Source organism: Micropterus salmoides, unplaced genomic scaffold (genome assembly GCF_014851395.1).
Source record: "Micropterus salmoides isolate LMB-PRFRI ecotype aquatic unplaced genomic scaffold, ASM1485139v1 Ms_hic_scaffold_1, whole genome shotgun sequence".
Taxonomy (NCBI): domain Eukaryota; kingdom Metazoa; phylum Chordata; class Actinopteri; order Centrarchiformes; family Centrarchidae; genus Micropterus; species Micropterus salmoides.
In genome coordinates, this window is record NW_024040040.1 from 31,896,770 (window position 1) to 31,921,105 (window position 24,336).

General features: G+C 40.6%; 1 protein-coding gene across 2 annotated transcripts in view; it reads right to left on the reverse strand.

The window, feature by feature from the left end:
• Positions 1 to 9,103, reverse strand: part of nrp1a (neuropilin 1a) — a 63,178-nt gene extending 54,075 nt beyond the window's left edge. For both annotated transcript variants that reach the window (XM_038723978.1, XM_038723982.1), the window contains exons 1-3: positions 8,614 to 9,103; positions 6,993 to 7,405; positions 5,391 to 5,565 (exon numbers count right to left, since the gene is read on the reverse strand). In XM_038723978.1, the coding sequence (XP_038579906.1) occupies positions 5,391 to 5,565; positions 6,993 to 7,095 (278 nt within the window). In that variant the 5' untranslated portion in view covers positions 7,096 to 7,405; positions 8,614 to 9,103. The remainder of the gene's footprint in view (positions 1 to 5,390; positions 5,566 to 6,992; positions 7,406 to 8,613) is intronic.
• Positions 9,104 to 24,336: the final 15,233 nt, after the last annotated feature.

Below are 24,336 nucleotides of genomic sequence, written 5' to 3' on the forward strand. Positions count from 1 at the left end.
ACAACTGTCACAGGGTTAGTTCAATTCAGTAATGTAAGTCCATTTTAGCTAGGTTAAATGTCTACACTGTTGTGTCATGAATTAGTCTCATGTTACAGAGAAAATCCAAAAGCAAATTGTTTAATTACTTCATGGTAATGACAGTATTAGCCTCGCTAATATTATTTTAGCATAAGAAAAATGTAACCATGAGGGGCTAAATTTAACATTAAGTTTTCACTTTAGCGGAGAAACTCAACCTCTGTGGTAATCGTTGGCAAAATGGTAACGTTGGTATCATTAAAAGAGTAGTTCCAGAGCCTTAACGTCAGTAACATTATATAAGCAGAGTTTAGAATACCAAATATTAGACTCCATGGAAATAACATTAAAAACTAACGTTACATCCAAATCGTGGTGGCTAGCGTTCACTAAATCAAAACAACATATAAGCCAATTAAGTTTATCATTACATTACTGTGAGAGATTCTTAAGGCATGCGGGCAGTCTTCACTCTTCTATTCTTTTTGACAACTCAGAAGGCGCGGTTCTCATTTCATTTCCTGTGAAACCCATTGGATCTAGACAAATCAAACACAAGTTTGCACGCCTGATTGTTATTGACTGTGGGAGTACTGTGGAAAACACCAGGTGCATCATTTCAGCTGCTTTTGTCAAAGCGGTTAGTTAAAAGAAGTGGTGTCACACTTATGCACCCTTTGTTTTCCTGTGCCTATTTTGTGAAGCCGCTTTGAACTCCACCAGCATGGATGCTTCTCTGACATACACTTTGAAAAGAGGCACACATGGACATCAGAAATAAATGTCCGCTAACAGGCCGTAAGTATCTCCAGCAATCCTTGTCACTCCAAAGCCCTGTCCGCTCACCCTGGAGGTCACAACACTTCCCTTCTTTAAAAGCCTCTACTGCCATAGGCCTGTTTAGAAAAGCTTCCTGTTGCGTTCCTTTCTTATTTATTTTCCTCCATGACAACAGCTGATAAACAGTCATGTGGCCCACTTCTCCTTATTTGCCCATGCTTGCCTTGCCTTGACAGAGGAGTGAAGGCTGTTTTCAGATCCAGTACGTTAGTTATTGCTCTTCACTGCCCAGCTGTGAAGCTCCGCTGCTCTTTATCATGGAGCTCCTGCATGCTATTCAGGTGTAACAGTGGAATTAGTAAGTAGCCAAGTGGCTCTTTTCCCTAAAACCTCTTCTGTCCTCTGTTCTCACTTCCTAGAAACGGGTGGAACTTTTGTTGGGCACTATGACCATTTGAGTGGAGTTAGAAGGATTCCACATGACAAAGAAAGAGCCAACTATAGATGCGGTATAGGGTAATACCCACTGCCCCTTTTCAAGCTCCTGTTAGTCATCTCTGGAGTCCAGGCTTGGTCAGGAATGCCAGGAGGGGCAGGATGTCTATTGTAGAGGGTACACAGCAGAGAATGTTTGACTTCCCAGCAGGCCAAGCAGCTCCACAGGGGCCGCTCAGTGGGAGATAAGGAGTGGAAGGAGCAGAGGGACAGAGAAAGGATAGGACTACAATTAAAAATAGGAAAAGAGTGCTTTTCCAAGCTTTGAGTTACAGGCACCTGAAGGCAGGGGGTATTCTCGCAGACTTTTGAAGCACGGCGAGGCGGGAGGCTTTTGCTGACTTTCTCCACGATCTCCCCCACAAAGGGCTGCTTGAGAAGGCATTCCTCAAATATCTTCGCTGCCTATTACCACCCTGCCATACATCTCATCTGAACCCCCCTTCATCCACTGCACAGACTGCCACACTGGAATTTCTGTGAGGTCCAGAAACATACCATCCAGACAGAGAGAAAAGCAAAGAAATGAGGGAGGGCTGAGAAAGAGGAGACAGTCTCTTTCTCCCTCTGTTTTTAACCCCTCTCTTCTGCTCCTCCAAAACAAACAGTCCAGCCTCGACTGGCTGGCTGGCTGCAAGGGATTTCAGTGTGCTTAAGGAGTAACTGTGTTTTGGTCTGGTCAGCAAATCCGATGCATCAATGATTCATGATGTTGTCAGGAGTACATGATTTCTATAGAAAGTTGGTTCTCGTCTTCGAGTCTGCAGGAAAGAAGAGGGAGAGTACAGCCTGCAGCTCATGATGAAAGATTCCCTAGAACTTGTTTAAGTAAGTTAAAACTGGAAACTATCCGATTCCTAAACAGCAAATCTTACTTGAACAGTAAGAACTATCGTCTGTCTTATGAATTAGATAAATTGCCCTTCAATCTGCCTTACGTGAAACCTGTCTGTTACTCTGGATTCAAATCCACTAAAGCCTCCATTTTTTCTTCAGATGGCAGAGCTGCCACAGTCAGACAAGCCTGACAGCCCTTATCAGATCACAGAGAAACAGAGGATGCATGCGTGGGGAGGAAGCGGAGCAAAAGCACATCTATTTACTTCAGTTTTTCACTTGAGCTTAGCTTGCTCATTCCACTGATTTTCAGAGCAAATTGACTTCAAATATTTGCCTTGATGCTGGCTGCGCTTTCGCCTCAAACTTCATTAGTTGTGAGAGCGGTGAGGGTGGCCCCTGAAGCTCCACTCCGTGAAAGTCTACAACGGTGCGTGAAAGGTAAACACGTTCTGCATTCAGAATAGCAGGGCTCACTTAGTTTCCTTATCTCTGTGATGAAGTGTTTTCCTCCTCCAGCTCTCAGGATACAGGCCTCTGCACTTCCCCAAACAAACCTGTCAAGGGTAGCACACACGTGCAACAACACCACCGCGGCCAGACTCCACTCAGTAAAGGCTGTTTTTCTTTTTAGGAGAGCCACTTTGAGTGCTTCTTGTTTGGTTTGCTGATAACAGCCATGTTGGGGAACATGTGGTGCATATGTGTTCCATTTACCCACTAATTAGATTGCAAGGCAGTGCACTGAAGCATGCATTGTAGCCCCCACTCCCTCCACCTCCACCCACTCTGCCAGTCCATCAGATAAGGAAGCCATTCTGGCTCTCATCAGTTTCCATTATGTAAGAGCTGATTTGGTGAGTGGAGCTGCGACAGAGAGTCTGATGGGTCCAACACAAATCACACCCAACTACTGTCTACAGATACATAAGTAACTATTTTCCACCCGTAATTGAGTTACCTATGACATGCCTTGTCAGCGATTAGCACAATAACCCGCCCTCATGTTACATAGTGCCATAATATGAAATTAAGGAAAATGGATTTCACTTCATGTCTTATCTTTGCTGGATAAAACCATAGTGAAGCCACACAATGTGGAATACATTGTGAAGTGGAACTCCTATGAAAACCTGCTCCATTAAAAACATTAAAAATGAAACGGCACACCAAGTTAAAAATAGGAAAAAGCTGTAGGTCAGGTCGACTCCGTTTTCCGGTCCAATCTCTGCGTGGCCCACATGAATCAGAGACTTACTGAAGTTTCACAGCCGACTGCCGGTGTCATTTGTTAGCATTTCCTCTAGACAAGTGGTTTATAACCTTCTGACCACACTATTGGTATTACATAGGCTGTGTCTGCTCCAAATGTAATGAATAAGAAAAAAAGGAGACAAAAGTTAAAAAAAAAAAGAAAAAAGAAGGGAAGAAAGAGGGAGAGACGCTACAGATGCAAACGCATCCAATACACGCATTTCATCCTGTAACAAATTTATTAACAGCCAATTAACTGGCAATCAACAATCTGCTAATTCAGCGGCTGTTAAAATGAAAATGCTGAGCTCATTTCTAAATGATACATCCACAGATTACTAAACTCAAAGCCCACCCTCTTTTCTATGTGGAAAAAAAGCTGCCTTCCTTGAGCCTGCAGGGACTAAAATCTTTTTACTCCGTGTGTTTAGACACAGGAAATTCATTCCTGACTAATTTGATTAGCACAAGCATTGTTACTGCTAACCCTCTCTTCCTGTCCCTTCCTCGCTCTCTTTTTGTAACTGAGGCTCTTGGACAGTTTAATAGTCCCTCTGGTGCTGAAATCGGACCCAAAAGAAGTGTCAAAGTGCATCCAGCCTTTAAAAGACAGCAGCCTTCAGCCTGCCATAAATCTCGGTCAGCAGTAAAGAAAGGTGAAAGTCGGATTGAAATCAGGAATTAAAAAACCAAACCCTGCAAACATATACAGGGGCCTTTGAGGGAGCACAACAGAAGCATCGGGTCCAGGCTTTGGGTGGAGTGGGGATACAGTAACAGGATCCAGCAAAGCCCTGTACTCTCCTAAGCCCTGCAGCATAAACAAACAGCTGAGACAGAGCAGGACAGAGGCACCGACACGCGCACACAAACCACACACAATCACGCACACACAGACAGGCAATCAGAGTGAGGCAGTCTGCCCAGGCAAGGCTCACCTCAGGGCACCCACACTGACACAGGCTCATCACATTACAGTCTGTCTCCGGTTTCATCGGCTTAAACTATCTATCTGACAACAGGTTAGCCTCTTAGCCTTTTGTTGGATGCAATGGCTCACGGTTTACAAGTCAAATAAGGATCAGTAACTAACTGTCACTGAGCAATTCACCATAAAAAGGGAATTTCACCTGGTTTAAAGTTGAAATCTAAGTGAAAATAACACAGATGAGTCAGATAATTTCACTCTGACACAACTCTGAATGACTAATAATTCAAATAAGCTCACGCTTGTTTTTCTAATGTAACACATTCTTAGAATGTCTCACTTGTTTTGTGAGTAGGGACTTTAATTGGAAATATGAATAAATGTAATGTAAATGTAAATATGTGAGTAAATGAGATGGAAGTTTTTTCTTCTTCCAGTGTTTAAAGTTACCATGGCCTCTGATTAGGCTTTCTCCCTCAATGCCTTCTGCTAAAGTACAGCAATAGAAATCAATATTATACCCGGGTAACTTCATTCGACAAGAGAAGCGCGGACATTCCAAAACCAGATGGCAGGGGTGATGCATTCCTGCTGCCCTATGAAGTGCCAGAGCAGGATCACAATAACCCAGTTTCACTGAGCCTGCTGACGCTAGATGGCGCAGTTTCATGTGCAATATGTATGAGGGAAAGGGGAGAATGAGTGTCACACATGAGCGCTATAAAAGTCAAAGGAACTCGCATGTGTACTTGCTAGGAATAAACATAAATCTACAGTCATGTGTGTGTGTGTGTGTGTGTGTGAACAGCTTCTATACAGCCTCTCTTAGTGTAGTGGTTTCCAAAATATGATCTGGGGGCCAAATGGGTACTGTTTTTGCATTCACTCATTTTGCCGAATAAAAGTATAAAGATTATTTTCATTGAGGTTTCACTTTTCCCCCCTTTTATTGCCATCCAACTTTTAATCAGATTGGGGCCACAGGGATAAAATCCGATTGAATTAATGAGTTTTTTTGGGACCAAGACCACATCTGTTTTTTATAGAAAAGATCACTAACTCGCAGCGTACTTACTTGCACTCCCGGTCCTCCAGATCGAAATGTGGATTGAAGTTGATGAGGATCCGCTGGTGAGGACCAGGCGCCGATATCACCCACACGCATCTCTGAGAAGGGGGATAAGATATGGGGTATCCGGGCGAGGTGAGGTAGTTGGCGGTTGAGATTCTGATGTTGCCTCCACATTTATCTGCATTTGGGAGGGAAAGAGTTCTTTAAGGATAGCACTTTTCAACATATGGGCATTTAGCTGATGCCAGTGTTTTATAGCAGTTCACAGAGACAGAGATAAAACAGTTTGATTGCACCAGTTAATGTTGCCACTACTTTACAAACTTACACTTTGTTCAACTGGAGTTCTATCTATCTATCTATCTATCTATCTATCTATCTATCTATCTATCTATCTATCTATCTATCTAGCTATCTAGCTATCTATCTAGCTATCTATCTATCTATCTAGCTATCTATCTATCTAGCTATCTATCTATCTATCTAGTAAATAGTATCCCAAACCACATTTGTTGCAGAGTTGGCACATATTTTAATTGTAACAAATCCCAGTGTTACTGCAAGTACTTCGGTAGTGTTATTCTTAATAACGCTATCCTATGTAATATAATATTGTCTATGGTAAGCTTATATGGAGTTGGTTAATTTCATCCTGTGGTACACTGGGGTGATCTCAAGTAAAACTCAGAGGCAGGAATAGTTCCTCACATTAAAATAAGCTTTCAGGCCGATATGAGTAGATGTTAATCCTTGTAAAAAGACTAAATGGAGAAGCTTCAATAGACGTTTCGTTTTTGCAGAAGCCAAAAGTCACAGGGATCTACAGTCTGTTTCTGTAAACTCCTGATGCAGTATGATTTTTATCATTAAACGGAACATTCATTTGAGGCCCGGACTGCTACTCACATTTATCTTCTTTGTTTTGCGCTTGTTTGCATCATTGTATTATAACCCGCACACACATCTTCAAAATCAGTTAATAATTAATTAATATCAAATAAAATGAGACTGGTATAAAAGCGCAAAATGGAAACGAGAGTGGCGTTGTAAGAATAGAACACGGGGAAGTTGTGCGAGTCGAGCATTTGGGCTGACTTTTTGAACTTCATCATACTCAAAAACATGGACCTTCTTAACCGATTACTGCCGGGATTAATTCGTTGAATAAAGTGTTCTAAAAGAGTTTATCAGAGGTAACAATTCTCAGAAGTAACTGAAATTGCGTTAATACAAATATAAATATTTAGGAATATTTTAATGGTATCATGGGATCCATAACAGAAATAAGGCAATAAAAAACTCACTACTCAATGTCATACCGTTTCTGATGAGAATTTTAGAGGGAAATCGTAAAAAAGATATAAAGGAGGAAACACAATTTAAGAGGGATGGTTTCTATACAGTCAGTAGTGAGCAATAACGTCTCTGTAGAAATATCAGAGAGGGATTTGGGTGTAGGCAGACTGGGCAGGTGAGCGCCTTGCGAGTTTGCCAAAAGATCAGCTGAGATCAGAGAAGGCTAATCTTTAAAAAAAATATCGGGATTAGTTGCTTTGCAAAGTACATAAAAGCTTTATTTATATAGATATCAAATGTCACACTTACCGTTTTTGAAAGCCTTGACCACCAAAAGGATTCCCGTGAACAGGATAAAGACTAATCCACAATGCATCCTTGTTTTCTCACAAAAAGAAATAAAATTAGGCATACAAACAAACTCCGAAATTAAACTCCCCCAACAGTTTTTTTGGCAAGTATTCTTCTCTCCTCCTCTTAGCTCAACAAACAATGTAGAAGTGTCTCTTTTAACGAAGTTAGATCTGAGTGCGGACTCAGGTCGCTGGCATCCTGTCGTTCAGCTCCTGTTTCCTCTCGCCTTTGCCGGCTGCGCTCGTCTCTCCAGCGCCGACCGTGCCATATCCTCTCCAAGAAGCCAAAACGTAAGATTTGTGAAGAAATGACCCACTCCTTTTTGAGTTCTTACTCCGTCAAATGATAAGGCAGGAGGTAATCCTTGGCTGTGGGGTGAAAAGAGATAGACGGAAGTGTGAGCAGGTTAAGAATGCGTGCTGCGGTCGTGCGCTCTGGACATTACCCAATCTGTCTAAACGCGCTGTTGCTTACACACACAAGACTATAAAGGCACGGATACACCCATACCCTAAATTGTGACCACTTTGCTTCAATAGGCTCCGAGTGGGAACTCGGAGAGACTGATGATTGGCTTAATTACAAATAGCCAACCTATATGGGATAAGCCCTGTGTCTTTATATGTAAGCGGAGCTGCACACTGAGTCACAGAGCACCAGCAGTCCGTTAAGTGACATGATTCTCTCTCTTTCTTCCCCTCTCTCTTTTACTTACTCCCTCTCTCTTCTCCTCCCTCCCTCTCTCTTCTCTTACAAAAAGGAGCGAGACATTAATGGTAGATGTAGTAACACAACATGACTCCTTCCAGGAACATTAAAAAAACAATATTTGAGATTTCACCCAATATGATATCTGGTGAAAATATGCTACCATAAAACATCCTGACTTTTAACAACTTTTAAGTCTGGATTATGATGAATACTGCAGGGGTAATTCCTCAGGATGTGTTCTCTTCCGCTTCTGTTTGGGACTGATCATTTTAAATGACTCACTGAGCAACCCTTTTGTGAAACACTGGTCAAATGGAAGCATACTACAGAGCATATTAGGCCCAGCTTTTGCTCAGGAGCTAAATAATAGAAAGTGTTTTCCCCCTTAGTCCTTGAGGACTTCTGTTATGCACCAGTAGCTGTCCAAATGCGTCCGATTGTTAAAGCCTGCCCCACAACAGTGACACCATTAAACTGGCACACTGAAATTTAGGGGAAATCAATTAAAGCGTAAATTACAGTAACCTCGAGTCGTTTGCTCAAGGCTGCCCTTACTGGGTCACAATGCACAAAAGAAAACGGAGTGGGCTTGCATTCAGCAAACCTTATTCCACATCCTGTACTGCAAAATCCTACATAAACACAATGCAAGGGAATACATGATTATGAAAAATTAGTTTTATATGCATGTTGTAATGTGAAAAAACAAACGGCTGTACAACAGCAATAGGAGCCAAATTAGTAAAATTGTACATGAAATCATGGTAACACGGTCAAATAGGCTGTATTATTATTTCAGTGCACGCTAACGCAGCAATATTTGGTCACCCCTGTGCACAAATCAAATAAAAACAGCTGCATTCACCTGCGTCTTGAGGACTTGCAAAACCGCAGGCATCCAGCCCTCCTCTCTCCAGCATGCGTGGAGCTTAGTGTACGATCCGATAGGCTTTCTCTGATTCTATTAAAATGACACCAGATCTTCTCCTGAGCCCCACTTGAGCAAGTCAAGTTACTCCCCCCCAAACCCCCTTTTTTAACACCTTGGAGAGAACCACAGCGCAGTCCAGTTCGGTCCCGGGTCCCCACCGCGCAAAGACGCACAGCCGATGCCCAGAGTCTTCAGAGTCCGCGTACTGACTAGTCTCCTCCCCGCTGATCTCTTCTGGTCTCTCTCGCTGTTTCGCTCCCTTTCATTTAGCGCTGTCACAAGTGAAATCCGGCCAGTGTGAAGGATAATAGACAGTCCAAAAAATGTCAAAGGGATAGAAAGAATAAACAGAAAAGTCCTGGGTGATCTAATAGAAGTTTCCCCCCCGTTCGTCTCTCCGTGCGCCACCGCTCTAGGCTCCTCCACTGATACAAATGCAGAGGGTTTGAGTCCCTGCCAGCCTCACACGCCCCTTTACGAGGGATGAGTACGAGGAAGCGCGATTCCTTGCGTGCGTGCGTGTGTGTGTGTGTGTGTGTGTTTGTGAGTGTGTGTTGGTGGGGGGGTTCTCTGCTGCAATCGAGATGCAGATTTTACCCACCCGCCACTCTCTCTACAAGCCTGTAGCCTTTATTAGACGCATGAGAAAGTCACATTAGACATTAAATGCGCTGGCGTCTCTGCGCTTGTAAGCCATCTAGAATGAGATCCGTTTTTTATTTGAGATCACTCACAGAAAACCTGTCCTTATGAGAAACTGACGATAATAAGTCTTATCCGGGTGCAACACGAACATATGTAACTCTATGAGTATTGTAAGATTATTGAAGTGATATAGGAGGTTTAAAAAAGCAACGTGCGTTAAGGACACTATAGAGCAGTGTACACACTACAAGTCCTTATAGAACTGTCGTGGGGACATCATAGAGGTACTATCTGGGCAGATGCCCTGTTTTCTGGGAGCCTAGGGCCCAAGGGACTCACTGCGCATTGTTGTTCTCTGTTGGTGTATGGTGTCTGTCTGTCACACACCCCAACCTGTACCATAAATACTCACAGGCTATCATGATCTCATCATCTGTGACAATATAGGTGTGAGACCACCAACCAGGGGTGTCAAGTCACAAACCCAAGTAAAACCAAACAAATAAAATAATGTCTGCATTTGGGAGTATTAATAATTCAAATAGAATTGAGAGCAATCAGCTGAAAATATCAGTTCCATGGAGGGGATTCTGTAGATCTAAAAAAACAAAACAAAACAGGACTAACCTTGGAATTACACCTCATTTGGAATTATGAATGACCCTCTAAATTTGTGCATTCACAAACCCTCATTTGAAAATACTCATTACAGAAAATGTCATGATAGATGTTTATTGTTAGATACAAGTGATAACAAAACTGGACATCCCCTTGGAAAGAACCATGGAGAGAGCAAAACATCCATTCTTATTTTCTCTAACTGCGCAACCTCTCCAGTAAGGGGAACTGAAACTAAAACAGAATTCTGCATAACTCTCATAGAGCTGAAAGTTCCTTGACCCTTCTTCTCTCACCGCTGCCACTGGGCCTTAAGGGTTAAGCCTGGCACACATGCTGCATGAGTTCTCTGCTGTTTTAGCTCAATTGACTGCAATAACTGGCTTTCAGCAGCATGCAGGTCTCTGCGGTTAGGAGCCTTCTGCCCTATAGGGGGCATCAGAGCTGGTGAGCAGCTCAGACAGTCACCCATTGCTCCTCAGCCTCACCTCATTGCAATGTCTTTGAGATTACACAGCTGGGTTTAAAAACAAGTGTGCTGATTAAAGGTTTTTGCCGACATAATGACTATATTCAGTACAGATTATAGTCAGACTTCACATGCATCAGCATTACACATTAACAACAATTTCTCATTCTTTGTTGTAGTAGTGTTGAAATAATGATTTTCATTTACTGTGTATTATAATCTTCTTGTTCTAAAACATAAGTAGCAAATCATTGTATTGCCCTAAAGGGATGCATGCAACACTGTGTCAGTTCAGGAAATTGACATGCTTTGTGCACATAGTGTATTGAGATGTCCCCTTTTTGAAAACTTTTTGTGACACAATAGAGCAAGATAAGCCAACAATCCCTGCATATTATTATTCTTTTTATTCCTAGAGAGAGAGAGAGAGAGAGAAAGACAGACAGAGGATCGAGTGGCTTTATTCCCACCCGAGTCTTGATAATTCTCTGTCTTGCTGATAACACAAATGTTAAAATGGTGCCGGGCATCTCTATCAAAGGCAGCACTAACTAGCCTTTCGTGTCTTCAGGATAACACAGGAACAATGGCTTAGAGTCATTTCACAAGGGTGCCAGCTTGTGCCGTATCTAACATGGGGGGGGGTTGTAGGGGAACAATAAAAGAGCCATTTAAAGGATTTGCTTCTTCACATATATCCACACTAATCTTTAGTATAGCCCTGATGAATAATTAGCTCCGGTACAAAAGCAGACATTTTATGGCTCCTGTGAGCAGTGGACTTGATTTCATTAGCCTGGCCTTTATTCACCAAAGTGAGTGAGTCAGAGTGAAATGTATAGGTTCAGACCGTTTGGCAAAAGTCATTGTGAGCATTCCAAACTGAGGTGGTCTTTGGAGTCCTCTGCCAAGAATTTGGACATGATTTTACACTTTTTGTGCTGTTCTGGCTTAGAGGTTACAGACAGGTGATAAATGAAAAGAAAACATGAACACATGATTCCTGCAGACAAGGAGGACTCACTGGTTTGCTGAGCGAGTCATATGTTATGGCCAAGTGTGTTCTCCCTGTCACTGGATAAGAATGCCAAAATTTGTGCACAGCATCTACAGGATGGACTAGGAAAAGATCACTGTTAAGGCAAACAAAATAGGTATGGCAACCAGAACACTTTTAATGCGAGGAAAACATAGTTATGGTTGATACAAACAAAACTTGACCTGTAACTAACAAAAAATTTGGACAGGACACAATCTCTGGTCAACTACATGGATGTAATATGCTACACATCCTTCAAACTTGCATTGTTCAGTCTGGTGGGATTCCTTTGGGAACGTGATCCGACCTCGATTAGACCCAACAAGGCGTACCCTGCAAGTCCGAGGTAAACAGCTCCAGCAGCCAAGAGTGAAATCAACAGTTGCTATCAGCTAGCAGAAGAATTAATCAAGCTCGGACCTGAACTGGAAACTAAGTACGTTGCCTTCTTGATATTTGGGTAGATAAGAATCTCTTCAAGACCTTCTTCCTACGTTCTACTTTCTTGCACCCGCCTCAGACACATTCAACCAATGAGCAGAGTGAAAGTTCTTAATGTTGGTTTTAGAGGAGCATTTTCATTTGCTAGTTTTTCTGTGTGAAAATATACCACACCAAAGGGAAAACACAAGGTTACAAATCAATTCACTGAATTTGAACAAGAGCAAACAAACTATAGGTTTGACAATGATCTAGAAGTTTAGGAAATCAACTTTCCTAGTTAATCTTACAGGCTTAGAGTTAATAACAATGCAGTGGAATCAAACCAGCTAGCAACCCCCGGAGAATGATCTGGGTCGCCCATTGGGAGATTTCGTCCATTTTCCGATTGCAGCTGCACAGCAAGGCCTGATATTTTCAGCCCTGCTGCCTCAAATGACTGGGTGCAGTATGCCAGTCCTGATGTCATATCATCCAACGTATGTTGCACTGATCTCAGTCAGACACTGGCTCTTGCTTGCCGCTGTCATATGGACCATTTAATCGCATGGGTTTATGTAATAAAAACCCGCAACCTTTGAAAGGAGTTACACCATATCCATCTTGGCAGTATTTCCTCTATAAAAAGAAAAGTACTCTGGCTGTCACAGAGTGCATCAGGGACATCACTGCAGCACACACAGTATGAGATGACAGGTATGGTATTTCCTCCACCAGCAGTAATATTTAAATGCATGTTCCAGTTCCATTGCATTACAAAGTGGATTAGAGGTGCAGGCCATGAACTTTTTAAAAGACCTTGTTACCTACTAATCATGCTGTGTTCCAGTTTTTCCTCCATGACAACAGCAGTAAAAGACAGCTACAGGCTGAAAGGTTACTGTGCACATGAATAGGGGCCATACACCGTAGCTCTCACAGTATAGAAGCCGCTGTACCTGTTTCACAATTTCTGCAGCTGTTGATAATTACCAGCTGAAGAAATGTTTCACACACTCTTGAACAGGAAAGCTGGCACAAATGACACATCCTCAAACTCCGCCAGTGTGTTGTAATCTGGGATATTTTGTTCGCAGGAATGTGGAATGCACATGTGCATGTTTGTGTGAAACAGGAGGTGGGGAAGCATGGAGAAAAGAGGTGAATGGATCTGAAAACAAAGCACAGAGAGAAAAACAGAAGCCGAAGTGAGATGGCTCTCTTACATTCACTTTCTGACGAAACAGAGGAGAGCCTGAAAAAAATCCCTGCTCCACTGACTTTTGAGGGGCAGGGTGGTGCTGGTGGGAGGGTGCTCAGTCAGATCAAGGTCTGGAGTAATTGCTACAAAGGCAGCGATTCTCCTCCGAGGCGTTTTGGCGAGGTGAAACTAAGTGTGAATGGAATTAGCAGAGGGTTGAATAAAGCGCCTCTGAAGTTTAGAGGCATTATGGTAATAGAGAAGGAAAAATGAACCTGAAACATTTTCAGGGATATTCCTCATTCAAACCGAGGCAGGGGGAAACACTAAGGAAGAGAAGGAGGGCGGGGCAAGGGATAGAACAAAAACATAAAGAAATGGCTTCATTAGAAGTAGAAACATTTACAGTGACATTTAGTGAAGCTGGGATGTATGAATAAATATGCATAATGTTGTCGGGAAGCATCGAGAGCTTCTCAGGGGCAGAAGGAGGGTGAGAGTGATGGCTCCTGAATTAATGATGAGGGAGCCTACTGTCTGTCTCTGGGTGTGCATGTGGATCTGTATGAGTGTCTGCACATGTGACAGACACACACACACACACACACACACACACACACACACACACACACACACACAACTCACTCCTACAGCACCCCAATTTCACATCACCACTGATGGAAATTACCCAATCCTCGATACCTAATCAAGCGAGCATTTTTTGGAGACACACAGATTTGCGATTGTCTCTGATGCTTAATTACATTTCTGGAAAGCCAGGGAGCAAACTGCCTGGCAAATTCAAATTTTTGGTGTGTCTATATATACATACATATATATACATACATACATACATACATACATATATATATATATATATATATATATATATATATATTTATATATTTTTCTTGTGGGTTAATGTTCTATCCTCCACTTGTTTCTTTTCTCCAGTTTGGAGGCTGAGATGATGAATATTGCGCTGCTCATCATCAAACGCACTGGGAGATCAGGGCAATGGGAGGTGTAGAGAAGGGAGGGAGCTGTCAGGGAGAAAAGCCATGTAGGTCAATGAAGAATTGCACTGGGATATTGCCTCCTCAGCTCACAGTCTGGGAAGCTGATTTGATTTCCGGTGAATCCATCCGACTTGAATTATGAGAGATTACCCTCCCTAAAATCACCTTGGTGACTGCTGTAAAAACCCTCTGCTCTCAGGGGGATCTATACATAGAGATCTATACAGTATATTGGCTAATAATAAATACTTAAAGTCTGTCCAAGTTCTTCAAAGAAACCTAGTCATACAGTTTCTAGATTGTGAAGGTGTGTCCTTGTGTGACCCTATAAGCTGGCATGTAGTGCCAGTAGTAGTAGTAGTTTTTTAGTCTGACATGACATAAGCTCCTGTGTAGATTAAATACCAATTCACATTAATAGCAACCCTATCACCAGACAGGAACAATGATTCTCTAAAAACCTCAAAATATAATTAATGACAACTTTTTAAGATGAGTTCTTTCTACAATATTTGTGCAAGGCAACTAATGTGTAGTCAAGGTTAAGGAAAGATTGCGGTAAAAAAAAGACATCTGTGGCACAAACTCGTGAGTGGCTGACGCACTACATACCCACTCCTACATACTTTCTTGATGACTCTCTACATAAATAAAACACTACTTGTTTACATACATTCATTCAAGGGAGTCTGAATAATTGGGACAACAGGTGGGCAATGATGATCGTCATTCAATACTTTGACCAAAACAACACCAAGAGCAACAGAAAACAATACATCAGAAACAATGAATATAAGTAATGACAGCCATCAGCCCAAACGTCAACCATGTAATATAAGGTATGAAAAAAAGGTATTCATTAATTATTCTCTTTGAATTGTTTTTATTCTCTTCTGCTTTGAACCCAGATAAACAATTACCAAGGTTGAAACTAAGCATTTTTTTATTGTCTCACGAACAAGCCATGTAACTAATAAAGTATTTTTTTAATTGTAACTTCACATTGCTCCTCTTAAGAAATCATATTACATGACATTATTGAACAGCACATTCGTAACCACAGAACTCTTCTTTGTGCCTGATGAGAGTGGAGGTGGTGGCATTTATTCACAGTCATTGTTCCCTTTTTTTAAGCGCTCACTCCATGCTGTTAATGTAGTTTGTGTTTCTCTCTGAAAGGTTGATCACTTTCTGTGGATGGAGACGTTGTCTTGTAAGTAAACCTACAGTGGATGTATCTAACTGCTTCTCAGTTCAGATGTATTATTACATAAAAATCTACAGCAGCTTTTTAATGCTTGCACTGGAATTGATAATAGTGGTGGTCGTTTGCCTTCTGATTATAATGACTATTTACTTGGTCTAATAAAAAGCACTGACAGGTGAATAAAAGCCCCTCTTTGCCTTTCATGCTTTGTTAGTAAGTTAGTAATTGCCTCAACAGGTGGTAAACCTAGCTGCCCCTCTGGCCCTCTAACCTCACAAGAGGGTTAAAGACACAGACAACGAGTTTAGAAATGGAGCCTGAAACCAGCACAGTAGGCACAAAGCCCAGTGTCCTAGTAATTAAGAAGAGGAAATCCCAACAATGGCGGCCTGGACTGTGATGGTAAAGATTAACTGAAACAGTGAGATGGGCTACTGAGGAACATGAGACACTGGCCTTTGTACATGCATGTGTGTGTGTGTGTGTGTGTGTGTATGTGTGTTGCTGGAGGCGTGGGAGTTACCTTATCAGTCTTACTGTGCGAGCTTTTGTGAGTGGACATGGAGCAGTGTCATGCTGATATAAATGTTTGCTATTTCATGTGGCTATTTTAATGTGTTGGTATGTGTCTTTTGTATTTCTGTCTTTGTCACATGGTCTGATTGTTGTCACGAAGCGGCTGCTGACAAAACACTGTATCATGTGACAGGACTGGTGATCTAGTCTTGGATTATTTGCAGAAGACTGACAGGATGTGACTTGAGAGGCTGGGCTACTGAGATCACACAGGAGAAAAAAAGCTTATGTTTGATTCCGACCTAACAGACGGGAAGAAGTAGTGGCACTACAATGTCTCACTCCCACAAACACACATCACAAGACTGCATATCCCCAGAAGACCAACATGGTCACAAGCAGTAAAATAAGTTTTTCATCAGAATGTAGAAGAAGTGAGCGGACTTTTCATACCAAATGTATTGTGGTGTACAGCTCTAAAAGAAGCCCGTGTGACACACAAATACTGACATCCATGTTAAATGCACTTTTTTATCAAAGTATTTTTAATCTAACACAAAGGTACAAATTTTAAATGCCACAAAAATGTAATCAGTGTAAAGGATTCACCTGTCAATAAGACTGAAATTCCCCCAGCAGCAAACTGATGCACAACATTGCTCACATGCTGCTCAGGATATATCACCGTCCTCAGGCTGTGCATGGGCAAGACTTGAAATAATTTTTTTCTAAATGAATCTGGCTTTCACCCTAAAAAGCTAATAGGCTCTCCAGTCTCCTCAGCACAACTAAATATGATTTTAAGGTAGCAACAGTGAAGAATATGTTGTTAGTTATGGATAATATTCCTTCCACTCTGTAGACTGGTAATTACATTTAACAAAGAAACTCACCTTTGGGCTGTGATAATATTCTTGTCTTTTATTGTACCTTATCTGGTTTCAGTAGGTCTTCTTGGTTCAGATCTGCAGTTTTTATTTCCAAATTCACTCAGGATGTCAAAATAAATCCCAATTGCAGCGTAAACCCAACATGCCTGGTTGCCAGATGATGAATGATGCACCAGAATTGGTACTGGTATAGTACCGCGATTTGGGATGTCGACTCTGGCCCAAAGCTGGCTTGAGAGCAGCTACAGTATTTCGATTAGATAAGCTCTTTTCACAGTGGCAGAAGAAGCATTCATGTCTATGTAAAAATACTCCATTACAATTAAAATAACATGGAAAATTTTAATTAAGTATAAGTACAGAATTATTAGCAGTAAAATGTAGCTACAGTATCAAAGTAAAAGTACTAGTTTCATCCCTATGACCAATAAAGTATTATATATTTATTAGATTGTTAATACTGATGCATCAATATGTAAACAGCATTTTACTGTTGCAGCTGCTAGTTCGAGTCCTCTGAAGGGTCACAAGATAAATCAGGAGACCGTTACTGGGAGAGGAAAGAAGAAAAACAAAGTTGTGATACACAAATCTGTTATTTAAATGAAACCATGTGAGAAGTTTAGAGTGGAAATCCCAATTTGGTGGAACTGCTAGCAATTCATAGACATCTGAAATCTCTAGACACTGTTTTCTTTGTAAGGGGTCACATGCCAAAAAGCTTGTAAACCACCACTTTAGTCGTTAAAGCAACATTATGTAGTGTTTTTATCTTAAAATCTTAAAAACAGCTTCAAAATCATTTTGATGCCACACTGACCTCGACTAGGGTGTATAAGGTCTCTGTCATTACCATTTCAGGCTTGTTACACTAGCTACTGCGGTATGTGACACTGGAATTCCAGGCATTTTTTCACAACGGCGTAATGGTTTACGGCACCAACATGACGCAAAAAGTATATAATGTACAATGTAAGTTATTTGGAAGAAGCTAGCTCGGTATTATCAGTATGGGCATCACGGCAGAAGCTGCAAAAAGACCGAAGAAGATGTTATTGGAGAAAGTGAGGAAGATAAAACGAAAGAGGGATGGAGCTAGCGACCAGAAAAGAGTAAATATTGAACTTGCTTTCACTTGTTGTTGTGAGCTATAATAGCTGGAAGGATTCAGGACAGATGCTGAGCAGGCCTTCTTTTGTTGGATGAGTAAATAATAACATATTTACTGGCTTTCTATGTCTTGTGTTGTTGTGCATGCTTGATGTTTGGCTGTGTTAGCAAAGTTGTTGACATGGTTGAAATCAGCCAGAGGTTTCACAGACAGAGGTTAAGCCACTAGCTATCAATCTTAAGTTGTTAACATCTTGCATCGATGCTGTCTAGCTTTGTTGGCTAGCTTGCCACCCAAGTTTCAAGCAACATTATGCTGCTGGTAGAGAGTGGAACATGTCCGGGCTCAGCAGCCTCTATGGACATAACATTAGGTAATGGCAGAGGTGAATAGACCAAAGAGGACACTGACAGAGGAAGCTAAGAAGAGAGGCTACAAGTCACTGAGCTGGCATTCTTTATGTTGGACTGTAAGTAATATTGCTATCTTGTGTTGTCGCACTTGCTTGATATTTGGCTGTATTGGCAAAGTTGCTCATTTTTCATCGTACTGTAACATACATGAAAAATAAAAAATGGGCCCTTTAAAATAAATGATTCTTTGGGTTTTTCCTTTTTTAGACGTTTGTAGTCGAAGTCTGTTTGTGATCACTTTCTGTATTAGTCAATCCACTGTCAATAGTTCTCTGTTAAAGTGTGTGTCACCAGTTCTGTGATAGTTTCCTTGTTTAAGAGGAAAGTTGGCACTTTTGGATGAAGTGTGTGTACCAGCTCAGGCGACTGATACTTTCCTACCACCAAGGGAAGTGTCGATGAGGTGGTCTGCGTCTCTTCAAGATCACACTGGGAGGCTCGCCATCAATAGAAAAGGGATCTTCCAAGTAGTTCTCACTCTACCCATAAGACCTGACCGAGACAAATAGAGGTGGTAAATGGGATTTTTTCCAAACTCCCGGTTGCCCTTCCTTATCCTGTCTTCTGTGTTGGTTCTTTAGCTTGCTAATACACTCACTTTTATCACTATGTTAACTTGAAATGTGTTAATTTCCTCTCTTTTCTCCTGTCGCCATCAAGCATATTTGTCTCCTCTTTCTTTCTCATACACACACGCGCAGGGTCTCACAGGATCACGCAGTTGCGTCGTGACCTGTCAGTCATGTTCAGCTGGGGGAGGAACTATCGCTCCTGATTGGCTGATTTCCCTAAAGGAATATTACACTATTTTAATACATTTTTAAGTTCTTTTAAACTTGTACTGTCACTGGGTTACATAATCATAACAAATGGATATATATATGTCAGCGGTGACTTACACTCTGAAATGGTAGGGGCGCCAAATCGCACAAAACCCACACCTTACATAATGTTGCTTTAACAAAAGCTCATCATATTTTTTAATAGAAAACTCTGAAGTGTAGTAGAGTAAAAGTAAAAAAAATTAAAAATTAATAGGTGCTTGAGTGAATTCACTTAGATACTGTCCTCCAATGGTGGAGGAAGAATATCCAGTTTGGTTTTATTCACCATATTCTTACAAGCTTATTTCTGTCTCATCTAAATTATTAATTGTCTGACAGGGCAGTTATTGGAAGATGTTTCAAGATACAACTTCAATGACACAAATGCAATGTAGACAGGGTATCTGAGTTCTCATGAGTAAGAAGTGAGTAAGTAAATACCTATGGCACAGGTGTGATTTAAGTCAAACTCATTTGGAAAACAAGCCGAACGGTAAAATTGTTACTGAAGTGTCCTACAGTACTTGCTGTATTTATGTGCACACAGATTTTCTGTACAATAAGAGATTGTTACACACATTTAAGGTGTGTTTACCTTTGATTTTACCTTAAAAAAAGTGGTTTAGATAATCTGGCTGTTGTCTTGTTAACAACCGGTCTGCTGCTTTTGAATATTGCTAATGCTGCCATATAACTGTATTCCAGCAATGAAGATGAGCACCATATCATTATGACTGATTTAAACTATGAAAATAAGACCTTCATTGCAATAAACCATAATTATCCTTAACCTCAAGCTCACATATATTCTACTGTACCTACAGCTGATGCATGCAGTGCCATGGAGCTTCACCTCTCCTTCTGCCAGCTCATGGTGACCCCTAAGTCCTTTCCCTCCTCTCCGTCAATATCTGGAGTTGTTATCCTGACTGCAAAGTGCCGCCATCACTGCAGGAACAAACTAACTCCATTTCACCATGTCAGAGTGCAGCCCTCAGAGAAACCAACCTGTCCACTAAGACAAATAGAGACAGACAGCGAGAGAAAGAGATGCAGCAGGGCAGAGACTGAGAGGAAGAAAAGGCTGGCATAGACAAATAGAGGCAGAGCAAGAAAGAGAAAGGGATAGAAATATTTGGAGTCGGATCCAGCGAAAGAGACAGTGAGTGAGAAATTTATATACACCAAGAGTGAGAAATGTAATTGGATGTAGAGAGAGAGAAACTGTGTTCAGCAGAGACAGAGAAATAGAAAGAGTGGGAGAGGGAGAGAGAAATAGAAAGATCTGGAGTTAAATGCAGACAGAAAGAGGGGGAGAGAGAAATGGAGGTTGACAGGGAGAGAGAAAAATGTAATTGGATGCAGACAGAGAAACAGAGCAGGGCATTCAAGTAGAGAGAATGAGAAAGTGAATCAGAGGAGTATACTGTAATCACATCTTTTTCACATCTATAAAATATGCTTATCAGTTAAACAAAAGTAAGCTGCAGAATGTTATGTGCTATTTGAATCTTATTAGTAAAATGCATTAAAGGATACGATTGATGGTATTCCATATTTTCCTTAATGTCAACATCCTACTAACAAGTATTACGTGTGTATTCAAACCCTATTATATGTTTTTACTGTGTGTCATAGAGCTCCATTGACTATAAAACTATTAGAAACACATCAATGAACCACACTGCTGCACATGGTCACATGTATCATTTCTTTCTGTACTTTATTTTGTCTCAATCCAGCATACACTGTCCTGCTGCTGTACATACTCACTAGGGCACCAGATGTATGTTAATAATAAGATAATAATAGTAGTCCCCAACATTACTATGCATTTCCCTGTGTGTGAGTAATATTTGCTAAAAGCTACAGTGCTTTTTTAGGCAATTACTGAGCCTTTTTAAATAACGAAACTATATATTGGTGAGTTGTTTTTAAAGACTTTAGAAAGAACGAATGGGCTTGGGGCATAGTACCTCAGTAGGGCTGTGTCTCCAAGAAACTACGTTTATAAACTACAATTTTGCAACAGCAAATTTATGTGAAAGAAATGTATTGGTGCCTGAATTACAGTTTATATCAAAATTATAAAGAATGTGTACTTTTAAACGCATACTGGTGGTATTTGCAAACATTGATTAACAACACATTTCACTTATTTTCCCTACATGTCTGCTCATAGCAAGTGAAGCATGATTTATGTTTTTTATGGTTATGCACTCAGAGCACTTGGTTTTACTCAGAGAAAGATTGCAGTGTTTGTTCAAAACAATTAGAAAGTCATCACTGATCTGAAGCACGACACAAGACTTGTTTTCAATATTTAACTGAAACCGCAATCTTTCCCTAAACCTAACCGAAGTGCTTTTGTTGCCTAAACCTAACCACATGCAAATGTTAAGGTCTTTTGTTTTGTACATCCTCCACCGTCCACCCTGACCATTTCCTGTGCCTACAAAAATGTAGCACTTCCTTGTCTAAAACAAATGTTGCCAGTGGACATTTTCACAAGCAATCATGTTATTTCATATTAGGCAAAACAAAGTAGTATTAAAGTACTGAAATAGGGACTAGTATAGTTGACAATAATGAATAATTTAAAAATCTTTTTTTTTCCTTTTATTTATTTAACAAGGACAGTGCACATTAATCAACACCGTAGTAAGACTTCAATGTAAATGTACCGGAGTTAGCTAAATAGCAAATTTTCATCCGTAGTCCCTGAGCAGGTTACAGCTAACTTATGTCCAACATCATCAATACATCAGTACAGTGCTTCAACAAGTACTGCAAGAAAAACACATTAAAATTATCATGCGTAGCTACATTACAGAAGTGATAAAAGTATTTGTAAAAAACAAACAATTTAGTTCCAAATATCATCAGTATAGTGCCTAATCAAGTACTGCAAGAAGATGAAATACAAGATAATGCATAGATAGATGACAAAAGTGACAGAAGTACAGTATGTAAAAAATGTTAAGATTATGTAAATTCTTGAAGATATATGCTTGAATTGCTAGTGACTACAGATCTGTTGGGCCTTAAGCTATGTCTTAAGTTTATGTTTAAAAGTCAGCTAGTTGTTGCATTCTCTCAATTCAAAAGGTAAACTATTCCAGTAGCAGATTGCTCTAACTGAGAATGCAGTCTGTCCAAACTTACTACGTCTGTACTGTACAATACAGTCCCCTCTACTAACCGCCCTTGTTACCCTACCTCTGCTATCCTTCTGTTTTATAAAGTGGTTAAGTGGGGAAGGGGCTGGTATGTAACACCTTGAAGACAAGGCAAACATGTAGTGTTCGTTTGAGACCAGCCTGTAAAGCAATATGTTATATGGGAAAAGATCATAGTATGCATAAAGAGGTTGTATGTCTAAAATTAGCCAAATACAATTTAATAATTTTTTCACCTGCTTTCTAAAATCACAAAATACAATAGGAGAGGAAATGACCAAAATGAAAGCTCAGCTTTGTCATGGTCTTCGGCATCTGGTACCAATGCACATGGTGTAATTGTTAAATGCTAAAAGTAGGCCCACTATAAATAACAGAAAGGTTCAAGTAAGGAAGTCGTTGGGGTGGATCAGAAACCAGGCTTTTACTTAGGAAGCTGGTGTTCATTTCCCATCTGAAACAAAAAGTCAACATAGACTCTTTTTTAGTGATGTTATGTAACGTCTGTAATTTAAGTATCGTTACTTAACTCAGTGGTTCTCAAGGGGTCCTTGAGAGAGTTTCAGGTGGTCCCTATCAAAAAGGGGGATAGTTGATTTTCACTATTGTTCCATCCGTAAGTAACACAAAGATTTGTGATATGACTATTTTGGTCATGGGTTTCATACGCTTTCTGTAATAAAAAATCTGAAAGCAAAAATGCAAAACTGTTCTAACTTTGGACAGGTTTGTGCAGTGGTGTTCACAAGAGAGAGAGAAAGAGGGAGCAAGCGAGGAGGTGCTGCACGAATATATGCTCCTCAATACATATCCTCAATGAAATATGATTTTAAATACGGCTAGTAAAAAAATTTGAAAATCAATAGGCTACCTGGCGGTCAGTGTTGATAATTATCCAAATTATAGGCTAATTATGGGAAACCACCCCCCCTTCACCCCCAAACAAAGCGGGTCTCTCCAGACTTTTTAACTAATAACATATTCATAACAGCAGCAAGGAGTATGGTTTTTACAAAGCATATAGCCTAGACCTAACTTTTCTTAACACCACCGGCTGAAATAAAAAAATACAGCAAGTAAATCCCGACTTTTAAACAGCTGTTTTTCTGCACATGTAGCCTGTTTATAAGAGCAGTATTCAGTTGTTACAAAACGTTACGTTAACACCACTCTCTCCTGACGAGTCCAAGCATCAGTGACAGAAGCTGCTGGAGTTTCTTTCTGTAAGTGTCACATTGCTGTGCTGCTTCAGCAGATGCTTCAGTAAATCTGATGTAGAATTGTTCGCGGTTGAAAGCTTTTTGCTGGTCACACAGAGTTTACACTAGACGACAATGTTCTTTGCATCTTAGACTATGACACAATAATGGCAGTAGCTACTTACAGCTGTGGAAAGAACGCTTCTCTTCCTCATTCTCCATTCTTCCTGTAGTTCCTTTCAGTAACGAGTAACGCAGCTTTACTTGCATTAGTAACTAGTTATAATCTTACTGTTTTAGAAAAGTAATTAGTTACACTACGTTAGTTAAAAGTAATATTATTACAGTACAATACTGCTTATTACAAATTACATGTTTGCTAAATATGTATATGCAATAGGTTATTTTGCAAGAATAAAAGTTCTGTATACTTTTAGACCTTATTTCTCTTTTTGCTATAAAGATTTAAGGAGGAAAAAAAGATTCTGATCATTCCTACACCACATGAACGCACCATCAGTCACCGCTCACCCCTCCCTTTCCAAGTGAGCAGGAGAAGCTACAATGGCTAACACGCTCTGTCTGCTCTTGTGCTAAATACGTGTGTCACTACATTTGTCCACATTTCCAAACCATAAAACCATAAACCAGTTTATACTACTAATGTTATGTTAATGTTATGTTGTTCTTGTTCTTCTTCGTACGTATACAATGTAGTGATGAAACGCCCTCTGTAGTTTGTCCTTTTGGGCTACTGTCGGCGAAACATGGCAACATCCATGTGGTGGATCTGTGGTGTATGTAGATAGAAATGGCTCATTCTGAAGTAATACAAACATAATGGGTCATTGTGTAAGGTCTTGACCTCATCCTAAATGGCACAGAAATCAGAGGTCTGCTGTATGCA